This window comes from Bufo bufo, chromosome 3 (assembly GCF_905171765.1).
Source record: "Bufo bufo chromosome 3, aBufBuf1.1, whole genome shotgun sequence".
NCBI lineage: Eukaryota > Metazoa > Chordata > Amphibia > Anura > Bufonidae > Bufo > Bufo bufo.
Genome location: NC_053391.1, coordinates 622,296,657 through 622,309,807, shown reverse-complemented (window position 1 = coordinate 622,309,807; position 13,151 = coordinate 622,296,657). Strand labels below are relative to the sequence as shown.

The window sequence follows — 13,151 nt, the reverse complement described above, 5'->3', positions numbered from 1 at the left end:
ACCGTTCAAGAAAGATAGGGACATGGGACCATTGTGTCCACAAACCAATAACACAATCTTTTCCCCTCACCCATGACGGCACCCTGTGCGACTCAGGACCTCCCATCAGGACAGGAAACCTGAGAAGATAAAAAGGACACACCTCCACACAACACCAGTTCAGGTTTCCTGTCCTCCGGATGGGAGATCCTGAGAAGCAGCACTGCTGAAGACGTACCTCCAAGACACCGGAGCTGGGGAAGGTCTGTGGCTGAGTGCCGTGGGAAGTCCTATCCCTGGGGAGCGGTAGTTCTGTGGCCGTGCCGGAAGCCGCTCCCCATAAGTCTGCCTGCGCTTGCCCTCTCTCCGGCCCTGCGGGGAGCCGCTGTGGCCGTGTCCAGGCGGCTCCCCATGCTCTTCCTCGCTCTGCCCAGTTCCAAGATGGCGCCCGCGCGTCCGTGCGCTTATGCGCATGCGCGGGGCCGTCTCCTGGAGATGACGTCGGGGGGGGCGGGGCTTAGCCCGTGCAGGACCCGGAAGTAGAGGCCGGAGCGCGTCCTTTAAAATACAAATACGGCGGCAGGTTCAGGCAGCCAGCTGGGGCACAATTTGGATGTGCCACGTAGCGATCCTGGGCAATCATGTCGGAGCCTACAGAAGGACGCGCTGAACCCCAGGAACCCTTGAGGCCTGCAAGTCCGGTACCGGTCTGAGGATGGGGAAAAAAGGAAAAGCTTCAGGGTGAGAGCGTTCCTTTTTATTCTAATATGGTGTTTCTTATGATTGTTTTTAGATCCCTAAACCACCTAAAAAATCATCTTCTAAGACAAGACACAAGGAATGTGCGGAGTGTAAAGTGCCCCTATCTGCATCTTATCAGAAGGCGTTATGCTCAGCGTGTATAGATAATCTGGTAGCAGAGCAATCCCAGACCCTTACTAAATCCATGAAATCTATTATTAAGGCGTCCTTTAAAGCATTCAGTAAGAGCCGTGCCAGGTCCCCAGATAAACCAGGAAAGGATACAGAGTACGACAGTATTGAGTTGGACTCTTCCGAAGATGGCGGAGAATCCGGACAACTATTGTCTAGTGATTCGGACTCCTCGGATGAAGATTATTCAGGGAGATCCTTCTTTTCCCCAGAGGACACGCAGCCGTTATTAAAAGCGGTCAGAGCAACCATGCAATTAGAAGAAGTTAAGCAGACCAGATCAGTTGCGGACCAGGCCTTTCAGGCATTAGGCCCTAAAAAACATCGGGTCTTCCCTATTCATGATAACATGCAAGCGATCATCAATAGAGAATGGAAGAATCCTGATAGAAAGTTTTTCTTACCCTCCTCGGTGAAAAGGAAATATCCTTATGAAGAGAAAGTTTCCTCCAGCTGGGATAGGGCTCCTACGGTAGATGCTCCAGTCGCTAAGATAGCTAAGAGATCTGCCCTCCCCTTTGATGATCTGGGTTGCCTGTCGGACCCATTAGATAAGAAAGCAGATATATACCTTAAACGGGCATGGGAAACTTCCGCTACTTGTCTTAGACCCGCAGTGGCAGCCACTTGGGTATCCCGGTCCTTAAGATTGTGGATTGAACAGCTAGAGAAACATCTGAGGGAAAAAAAGCCCAGGGAGGAAATCTTAGCTTCTCTTCCCACCTTTGCTAAAGCGGCAGATTTTTTAACGGATGCTTCTACGGATGTTATGCGCTTTGCTGCCAAGTCCTCAGCTATGACAAATGCGGCTAGAAGAGCCATTTGGCTTAGGTCATGGAAGGGTGACCAGGGGTCTAAGGCCAGGCTGTGTGCCCTTCCGTGTGAGGGTGATAGATTGTTTGGATCCTCCCTGGATGACATCTTGGAGAAGGCATCTGACAAGAAAAAAGGGTTTCCTGTCCCTCAAAAACCCCCCTTTTTTCGTAAACCCCAGCAGGGCTTTAGAAAACAGAGGGGTAAGCCCTATGATAGGAAGGAAAGGGATAGATTTCCAAGAAAAACTAGCGGTTTCCTGTTTAAATCCCAGGATAACAAACCAAAAGACAAGCAATGACGCCAGACTCCAGGTTGGGGGGAGACTCTCTGCCTTTCTCCCGGCTTGGGCGAACGTCACCCAAAACAAGTGGGTTTTGGGGGGGATAGCGGAGGGATTCAGGTTGGAGTTCCGCTCCTATCCCCAAGTCTTTTTCACCCACACTCCAACTCCAAAGGATCCTCTAAAATCCACAGTTCTGGAGAGAGAGGTTCAGTTATTGTTGGACAAAGGAGTGGTTTGCCAGGTCCCGGGGAGGGAGGAGGGCAGGGGGTTTTACTCCCCACTCTTTTTAATAAAGAAACCCAATGGTTCCTTTCGTATGATTCTGAACCTAAAGCGTCTAAACAAATTCCTGAGATACAAAAAATTCCGGATGGAAACTATAAAGACAACTTTAGACCTGTTATACCAGGGTTGCTGGATGGCAAGTATAGACCTAGAGGATGCCTATTATCACGTCCCAATTCACTCTTCCTCCCAAAAGTATTTAAGGACGGCTGTCCAAGTACGGGGCCAACTTCTGCACCTACAATACAGGGCACTGCCGTTTGGGGTCTCTCAAGCCCCGAGAATTTTCACCAAGGTCGTGTCGGAGATGGTGGCATTCCTTCGATCATCTGGGATAGTAGTAGTACCATATCTGGACGACTTTTTGTTCATAGCCCAAACAAGGGAGCAGTTACAAGCAGAGCTCGCCCTGGTGTGCTCTCTGTTGAAGGATCTGGGGTGGAAAATGAATCAAGAAAAATCTTGTCTAACCCCTTCTCAAGTTTGCACCTTTTTAGGAATGCAGCTAGATTCTACGGCTCAGAAGACATTCCTCCCTCAGAAGAAAGTGTCCTCGACAATAGAGCATGTTTGGTTCCTTTTCCGGTCCTTCCAATGTTCCATCAGGGAAGCGATGGCAGTACTGGGGCACCTGACGGCTACAATTCCAGCCGTACCATTCGCTCAGATCCACACGAGACCGTTACAGTCAGATATCTTGAAGATTTGGAATGGTCTTCCACAAACACTAGAGAGAAAATTTCATCTTTCCTCCAGAGCAAGGTACTCCCTTCTGTGGTGGACGTCCGAGAAGAACCTCTCGATAGGAATGCCTTGGTCCTTCATAGAACCCATGCTGATAACGACAGACGCCAGTCCGTGGGGCTGGGGAGCTCATTCAGAAGGAAAATACTGGCAGGGAAGATGGGATTTAAAAACCCGGGTCTGCACGTCAAATTACAAGGAGCTCAAGGCGGTAGAAAGAGTACTAAAGGTGGCAGTTCCAGAGGTCTCCAACAGAAAGTTGGTATTTTACTCGGACAATTCAACAACAGTGGCCTATATAAATCATCAAGGCGGGACAAAAGTACCATCCCTAATCTTCCTCTGCCAGGAAATTTTCAAAATAGCGGAAGACAGGAACCTGGTCTTATCCGCAATACACTTGAAAGGGAAAGAGAACACGGTGGCCGATTTTCTAAGTCGAGTAGAACTCAGGCAGGCAGAGTGGAGTCTGAACGAGGAAGTTTTTTCCCAGATTGTAACAATGTTTGGGACCCCAACTATAGATCTCTTTGCCACCCGGAAGAACAGGAAGACAAAGAGGTTCTTCTCCCTAGATTACACAGAGAATCCTACAGCGGTAGACAGTCTGGCTCAGGATTGGAGCCAGGAACTCGGCTATGCCTTCCCACCTATTTCCCTAATCCCGCAGGTTCTGAAAAAAGTACGGACGGAGGGAGCCACCATAATCATGATAGCCCCAAAGTGGCCCAAGAGAATCTGGTACCCCACCCTCTTAAGTCTAGCCAGGGGCCCTCCCTGGGTGATCCCTCCGAGGGAGGATCTACTCTCCCAGGGGCCTGTATGGCATCCCAATCCGGGGATTCTTCAGTTGGCAGTATGGAGATTGACAGGGACATCTGGTTGAAGAGAGGGCTTTCTAGCAAAGTTGTTTCCACCCTTCTAGGTAGCAAAAAAGCGTCAACAGCTAGGAAGTATAATAGGGTGTGGAATGTCTTTTCTTCCTTTTTGGGTTCTAGCCCTGATCCATTTAGTCCTCCTGAAATCCCTAAGGTTTTGGACTTTCTACAAGCAGGGTTAGACAAAGGGCTCAAGGCCTCCACCTTAAAAGTTCAGGTGTCGGCCTTGAGCTACTTTTTTGACTTCCAATTAGCAAACCACCCGTGGGTCAAGCGTTTCCTTTCTGCCGCTGCCAGAATCTGTCCTTCCGTTAGACCTCTTTCCCCTCCTTGGGACCTAAATAGGGTCTTGACGGCCCTAACCGATAGACCCTTTGAACCCTTACTAGAGGTTCCCATTGACATCTTATCCATTAAGATGGCTTTCCTCCTGGCTATTACCTCGGCTAGGAGGATATCGGAGATCCAGGCCTTCTCGGCATTTCCGCCCTATACGATCATCCAGGATGACCAGATAGTTATTAGGCCCTTGCCTTCTTTTCTTCCCAAGGTTGTCTCCGATTTTCATAGGAGCCAAGACATTGTGTTGCCTTCCTTTTTTCCTAACCCCTCCAATAGCTTGGAGGAAAAGTTTCATTGCTTGGATGTCAAGAGATGCTTGTTAGTCTACTTAGATGTTACGGCTCCTTGGAGAAAGGACGAGAACCTCCTGATTCAGTTTTTAGGAGGAAATAGGGGGAAAAAAGCATCCCGAGGGGTTATTGCTAGATGGGTGAAGAAGGCCATAGCTAGAGCTTATATTTCCCTGGGTCTCCCCCCCCCTTCAGGTTTTGGGGCCCATTCTACGAGGGCGGTGTCTACTTCGTGGGCTGAGAAAGCTGATGTATCGTTAGCCCAGATTTGCAGGGCGGCTACCTGGAGCTCCCCGCATACTTTTCTTAAACATTACAGATTACAGCTCCATTCTGATGCTTCCTTTGGAGAGAAAGTCCTTCAGGCTGTGGCCCCCCCCCTAGGTTCTACTTATAGTTTATCTCGCACAGGGTGCCGTCATGGGTGAGGGGAAAACAACATTGCTTACCGGTAATCGTTTTTCTCGATACCCATGACGGCACCCGATATTTCCCTTCCCAAGCAGATATATATATATTTGTTGATGGCTTTTTGCCAGGTCTATATGACGTAATATAGAAAAAAAAAAAAAAAAAAAAAAAAAAGGGGGTTTTTAACCCTTTGTCACTTCTCTCCGGAGAACAATTTATTTCTTCTACTGGTGTTGTGTGGAGGTGTGTCCTTTTTATCTTCTCAGGTTTCCTGTCCTGATGGGAGGTCCTGAGTCGCACAGGGTGCCGTCATGGGTATCGAGAAAAACGATTACCGGTAAGCAATGTTGTTATCCAATATTCAAAAACAGAGCCCAGAAATTATAGGCCGGTAAGTCTAACATCTGTAGTTTTTCTATGAGATTCTATTCTGGAATATCTCAGTGAAAATAAGCAAATAACGCTGTATCAGCATGGCCTCATGAGGGATCGGTCATGTCCAACAAATTTAATCAGTTTCTATGAGGAGGTAAGTTCTAGACTTGATCGAGGTGAATGAATGGATGTCATATATCTGGACTTCTAAGCATTTGACACTGTGCCGCATAAAAGGTTAGTATATAAAATGAGAATGCTTGGATAGAAAACAGAGGGTGGTTATTAGTGGTACACACTCAGATTGGGTCACTGTCACTAGTGGGGTACCTCAGGGGTCAGTATTGGGCCCTATTCTCAATATATTCATGATCTTGTAGAAGGCTTGCACAGTAAAATACATTTTTTTGCAGATGACACTAAACTGTAAAGTAATTAACAAGGAAGAGGACAGTATACTGTATATATGTACTACAGAGGACAGTATACTCTGTGTGTGTGTATATATAGATATATATACACTACAGAAGACAGTATACTACTACAGAGGGATCTGGATAGATTGGAGGCTTGGGCAGATAAGTGGCAGATGACTCTGACAAATGTAAGGCTATGCACATGGGAAGGAATAATGCAAGTCACCCGTACATACTAAATGGTAAAACACTCGGTAACACTGACATTGAAAAGGACCTAGCAATTTTAGTGAACAGCAAACTAAGCTGTAAAAACCAGTGTCAGGCAGCCGCTGCCAAGGCCAATAAGATAATGGGTTGCATCAAAAGGGGCAAAGATGCCCGTGATGAGAACATAGTCCTACCACTTTACAATTCTTTGAATAAGTGGTTGCAATCCCTTTCATCACATGGGATACCAAGGTTTAATCGCATGGTGGAGGTAAGTGGTAACTAGCAGCAAGATCACGTGGGACGCCACAGCTGATACACCACTATCCACGAGTGAGTACATGAATGCTGTTAACAGCAAACATATCAAAGGATTAATGTCTGTATTATTAATGGAGGAATGGCAGTAATTTGAAAGTGACTGTGGACTAAATACAAACGGTATTAAGAACCATCAAGCCCCTATTAAGGAGTAGAGACATATTTAGAGAGCTGGACTACCTGGATTTGCAGAGTATAAATGATATTATTTAAACACAGATAATTGATGCTATATGCCGTATATATTATGATGCTATCGTCCATCATATATTGTGTGGATGTTTGATGACCATATGTGCTCAGTGGCTATGTTATATACCGAACTAGAGTAACTGTTAGCAGCCATCAAGATAGTATTAACACCACAGCGCACACTTGTGCAGGAATATACATAGCCAAGTTGCACATTGATGGAAAGATGAACAGCTAGTGTTTTATTTTATGTTTTGTTTTAATTTACGTTGCATGCATTTAGAAGAACATTGTTTCAGGGATATTTCTATATTTTAATAAATGTTTTAATAAATGACAAGGATATTCAGGTCTCTGATTTCAGATGAAGTGTGCCTATCTATTATTTTACTAGTGAATTTTCAATATTTTGTGTGATTGGGTGAAGTCACAGAGATAGAGCACCTTAATCCAGGGTAACCAGAGGGTGAGCCGCTTTTACAATTTATTAATTCACCTAGGTGTAACAGGCTGTCCTTGCAGCTTCCACACCATAAGACGCAGCCTGTGTAGATGAAGAAGACACTCCTTCTGGAAGATAAGGTCTCTTATCTTCTTTAACTGTCCTTTGAGTGTGACAACAAAAACGGGAATCAGGCCATGCAAAGCCATCATGGGAGTTTGGCTATGACTTTTGCCTGTTTCTCCAAACTCTTCCAGAGCGCTATCCGCAATAATGGAAGCTATAGAAATATACATGTATACACCCGTTTCTCCTCCCAGCTGATTGATATATCGTTTTCTTTTCCACTTGACTATCGAAGAGAAGATTGTAAAGTTGAGGCTCCACTCTGGATAAAGCTCCTTGCAGCCTGTTTATTGATATTAACCACTTGGTAAATTAGCTTGACTGAAAACAAGTTTGGTGGTTGTGAGGGTAAGGTGAAAAGTGAGCTAAAGCCAATCTGACAAGCCTGAGATCTTTCCGGTTGGATGACCACCTCTTTTTCTTATGCCACATTTTGTGAACCCACAGTCTGTCACCATGCGTACCCAAGTCACAGGAGGAGGAATCCGTAGTGAGAACTTTTCTGAGGCTAGGATATCAGAAAGCTGCCATGTAGCAGATTCTTGGGTTTTAGCCACCACTTCAGCCCTTAGTGAATTGAAGGATAGATCCAAAAGTTTCTTACCTAGCCTTTTGTAATTTCTGTTTCAAGGAGTGTATATTGTTTTGGGGGAAGTGGATATGAGATATGGACCCTAGTATTACATCTACGATGAAGATAAGAAATCCAACACTTTCATGACATAGAAAATGGACACTTTGGGATGAGGAAAGAGGTGACTTGTTCTCTTCATGCTTGCATCTCTCTTCTCTGAATACAAGTTTGTCATTGGCTGATGAAAGTTTATGACAAAATTGGGTATTTCAGCTCCCGAGTTGGAGTGAGCTGTGAGTCCTTGCAATTGATCAGGGACCGATTATCTCATAACAACGGCTTGGTTGTGCACAGATCTATCAGAAGATTTTATTGGTAAGGATGTCTCTACCTGCCAATCAATAAGTTTGTGATGTCAGTCACACCATAAATGTTGAAGGGCAGAAAAATGAATTGCAAATGTCCGCATTTATGTGCACTTTGACCACAAGAATTTCCGGTGGCTGGGCACAGGTTGACATCCATGAGAGGTAGTGTGGTCATAAAAACGTTTGCTTCCAGACGCATGACTGATCAAATAGCCCTCATTGTGAATTTTCTGTTTCTGAAGATGGCACTTCTAAAATTCTTCAACAATCCCTGGAGGAGCTGAAGAACTGGATTCTTGATTGTTTTGGGGAAAATGTCATCTGGAAGGGATTCTCTGAACCTGTATGCCGCAGAGGGTTGCAGAAATGGGTCTTGGATGGTTGTGTACATCAGCAGTCCATCAATCGGCAGAATGGAACAGCCAGCCCCATGATAGAAATGCCTATTCTTGTCTGCAATCTTTTTAGCGGGGCCATGCAACAGAAGTACAGATGCGGACAGCACGCGGTGTGCTGTCTGCCTTTTTTGCAGCCCCATTGAAATGAATAGGTCTGCATACGTTCTGCAAAATTGTGGAACGGATGCAGACTCAACTATACGGTTGTGTGAATGGGCACTAAGATGAATACCTTAGGGGGTCAACATTAAAAATACATTAGAACAGGAGGAGCTGAGAAGATTGATAGATATATATATATATATATATATATAATAGAGACCCCCCTGCGCTCCTATTGAATAGATATGTGTGAATCTGCCTGTATGGGGAGATCCTGCTGCTTAATGTCTTTAAAGGAGCTATTGTTCTCCCTAGTTAAGTGTATATGGAATAAGTATATCACCCGTAGGGGATATAAGACATAAGCGCTGGTACACAATCAGATTCAACTAGTCCTAAAAAGTTGGCACTATGCTGGGTGCCAATCTGAATGACCTGATGATTTCGCTGCAAAAATAGGTTATGTCAAAGTGTGGACAAATGGAATGAATCAGAATATATAATCAATTGCTGGGAGTGAGCGGACAGTATATGATATAAAGATATTGGTACTGGGAATAGAACGGTAAGTGAAATGTTAATGCTGGTATGATCACTACCCTTGGTACCTTGTTTATTCTTCTCTCCAAAAAAGTTCCTTTTGTCGATGTTCCACTGTGTTATTCCTTCTGGGTTCCTCTTGTTGTTCCTGTGGGGATACTGGTATCCTTTCAAGTCGCGGCGTTCTTCTTGCTCACCTGTCAGCAGCAGCGCGGCCCCGGCCGGAAGCACGCGCGTCGCGAGGGAGCTTGGTCTGTTACCCGGGAAACCGCTAGTGGTGACGTCACCTGATACGAGTACAGTGGCCTCCGTAGGACAAAAGACTGAAACCTACGCGTTTCAGAGCCAAACGGGCTCCTTCGTCAGGGTGGGAAAAGATTCAGTAAAACCTGTAATTTATACATTTATATCTTTACTTTTCCCTACTGCTGTGAACAGCTATCAGTACAGGAAGGAGTAGTTATCAGTGACAGATAGCATTGTGTGTATCAGATCTGTCAGTCACTGGTAACTCCTCCCTCCTGTACCTATAGCTGTTCACAGGAGTTGGAAAAAACTAAGATATAAATGTATAAAATACAGCTTTTATTGAATCTTTGAAACTTGAAACTTGAAACTAAATATAAATCTGCTCAGCTCCTCCTGCTCTATATCATACTGCTTTCAGATTGTGTTGCATTTTGTGGTGTCAGGTCCTCTTTAAATAGTTATTTGCAGTTAGATAGGCCAACTGCTAAAATTGAAAAATAGGCCTGGTATGGAAGGGGAGGGGGGGGGGGGGGGTTAACACTCTGGTAATGAAGCAGTTAAAGGACTTGCTCTTTGCAGCTGTTCTTCTCTCTAAACTATGGTGGATCCTTGAGGGAGAACTGTGAGGGGTAAGGAATGGAGGGCCTGCCAATTCTCAGCAAAGTAGTAGCAAATGTTTCCTCCTGCAGGTTATGGTTGCTGTACAGCTGCTTACTCTGCAGAACAGAGAGGAGGAAATGTATTATTTTATTAAAACTGGTGTGACATATGCCAGTCTTAAGCAGAAGGGCACTGGATGTGCCAAATTTATTAAGGGTCAAAGGTTTCTTAACAAATTTGGCTCATCTTCTGGTGGTCAGTGCATAAAATTGCAAAACGTTTCAAATTGCCCCCATAGTGTGTAAAGCCATATATAGATACTGCTTTTTACGGCTGATAGGGTTAATGGGTAAGTTCATCAGTTCCCTGCTTGTCACAAAAGCCGGATACTCCTTTACTGATACTGCAAATAATAAAGATTTCAATGATTTTTATTCATTTTGTGACATATCCATTATGATAATAACTCTTGGTTCACTTTGGGATTTCCGCTGCATCTTTTATACATCCAGGTTTTGTACACGTGAATGGTATTGCATGCAACAAAGTTTAGGACACAGTCTGGGGCAGTCACATCGGTCCCACGAGCCCTGGTTAAACAGTTTTATTGAATCTGTAGCTCTCCAGTTGTTGTTGAGCTACTTAACAAAACCATGATTCAAAAAGAGGAATTCTTCAGGTGTCGAAGCCTGCCCTGCCGTTATACACATGGACTACTTCTCGCTGACAAGAAAAGGATGATCAGTGTTCTCCACAGTCCTATATAGGACTGGATTTACACTTACTCCGATACTCTGCCTTGTACATGCTAGCACGGGGCAACCTGAGCATAGAGGGGGTAATAGGCTGTAGGGTGCACCAGGAGACTTCGCTCCCCATTAACACCTGCACACATGGCCATGCAGATGTGTAGGTTTACTGGCATACAGACTGGAAAATAAGCCAGATTTCCCTTCGTATTAATACAACAACAGGGTTAATTTTAATTTTTCCTATTAAAATCATTTCTACAGGAATAATTGCATCCTAATAATCATGTCTCAGACACATGTCCTGATAATTATCTGTCCATAGACCAATGTGCTGTTCTTCCCTCAAGGCCTGAGATCCATTTTTAGATAATTATCTGTCCTCACCGCCATATCGTGATAAATATCTGGGCTCAGACCCATGTCCTGATAATTATCTGTCCTCACTGCCATATCGTGATAAATATCTGGGCTCAGACCCATGTCCTGATAATTATCTGTCCTCACTGCCATATCGTGATCAATATCTGGGCTCAGACCCATGTCCTGATAATTATCTGTCCTCACTGCCATATCGTGATAAATATCTGGGCTCAGACCCATGTCCTGATAATTATCTGTCCTCACTGCCATATCGTGATAAATATCTGGGCTCAGACCCATGTCCTGATAATTATCTGTCCTCACTGCTATATCGTGATAAATATCTGGGCTCAGACCCATGTCCTGATAATTATCTGTCCTCACTGCCATATCGTGATAAATATCTGGGCTCAGACCCACGCCTATATAATTATCTGAATGTCGGCGTAAGTTTGGGGAAGTGCTGCCTCTTAAAAACTCAGCCATACCTGAATTCAATAGAAAATGATCATCCATTTCATTCTCAGTCAGGGCCACATTAAAGAGGTTTTTCACTCTTTAATCTGTTCTCATTTATTTCGTTTATTTAGTATTTATGCATTTTTTTCTTCTTTTCTGGGCCGTCCCTGTACCTCCCAGCAAAGTATCATTTATTATAACAAATTACTTTGCCATATGATATCATATCTGGCAAAAGTAATACCAAGCCAGAGAGAAACAAAATCATCTAAGTTTCAAACATCTTTAAAGACACGTGTATATATTGCTACAAGAAATGCAAATTTGTTAAAAGATTATTTTTTTTCCATTCCTTTTCCTAATTAAATTCACAAGACACAAATATAAAAAAAAAATAACTCTTAAAACCAATCCTGAGTCCCGTCATCAACGAAGAACATATTTATATAAAAAAAAATAAGAAAATAAATGAAATTCATAAAATCATTGAATGGTGTACCGTATTTAAGTGCATCAGGTTTCTGTAAGAGGCAATTTAGAAATCAAGTGAGTTAAGGGTGAAGTGTTTCCTTAAGAGAAATATGTCTGTAGATGATATGAAAATCATCAGCGCTCGTTTTATGTTACACAGTAAAAGCCACAGTACACAGACCGGAATATAACTATGTACATTACAAATAATTCTTAAAAAAAGAAAGATATTCTTTAAGCCACTGCCTGCAATAGCACTCAGATATTTGTATTATGATACAGAGGAGATGGGATTATGGGGGGAGCCCATCTGAGTCAGAACCTTGTCCAGCCATTGCAAAGGACCGTGAAGATGGATCTCAATCCAGCAAGGTGTGCTTGTGACATCTTGACGGTGATACTCTGCTCCCCAACCCTAAGAAGCAAGGAATCAGAAGTTAGTTTATGTCCTAGGTGATTTCCATAGGGGGGCAGTAAGTCAAGACCCTAAATTCACTGTGTAGTTCTTTAGCAAATGATTGTTCCCTATTCTCAGACTGACTGAGGCCTTCTTCTGTGAGATTACTAGCAGGAAGTCTAGATCCTATGATCATAACTTTATAGCGACCAAAGCATCTAAGATACCTATTACACGGCACAATTTCGGGGGAAATTATCAGGAATACGAACGCTCATTTGTGTGCATTTGCTCGTTCATCGGCTGATCAGCATCTTTCATCAGGATGAAAGATGACCGATTATCAGCAGCAATTAACCGATTAACCCTGTGTAATCAGGGATGTGCTCCTGATAATGAGTAGAACAGTCGTTCCTCCCACATTCAGTATCCATTGGCCTGTGTTATCATCCTTCAGTCAGTGTAATACCAAGTTTTTTTAATAAAGGGTGGGGATTTTAACACCATGTTGTGCTTTTTGTACAGTTCTATGCATGCACTTGCTCACTGGTGTCAACCAGTGCATGAACAGCCAATTTTAATATAGTTAGGCCGTCAGCTCCGATATGGACCTCACGTTAGTTACTAATAGTAATAGGGGTGCCATATACTCCCCTGTATAGCTCACTATTTGTTCCATACAGACATGTGCTTTGAAAACACTAACTCTTGCAGCCATCCATCTGCATTCTTCTCCACAGCTTCCCTTCCTTAAAGAGGACCTTTCACCGATTCTTACCCTATGAACTAACTATACAGACATGTGGAGCGGCGCCCGGGGATCTCACTGTACTTACTA

At 43.9% G+C, this 13,151-nt stretch overlaps 1 protein-coding gene across 2 annotated transcripts in view; it reads right to left on the bottom strand.

Annotated features, from left to right (window-relative positions):
• Positions 1–11,053: 11,053 nt before the first annotated feature.
• Positions 11,054–13,151, bottom strand: part of SMAD9 (SMAD family member 9) — a 42,447-nt gene continuing 40,349 nt past the window's right edge. For both annotated transcript variants that reach the window (XM_040426105.1, XM_040426106.1), the window contains exon 7: positions 11,054–12,331. In XM_040426105.1, the coding sequence (XP_040282039.1) occupies positions 12,188–12,331 (144 nt within the window). In that variant the 3' untranslated portion in view covers positions 11,054–12,187. The remainder of the gene's footprint in view (positions 12,332–13,151) is intronic.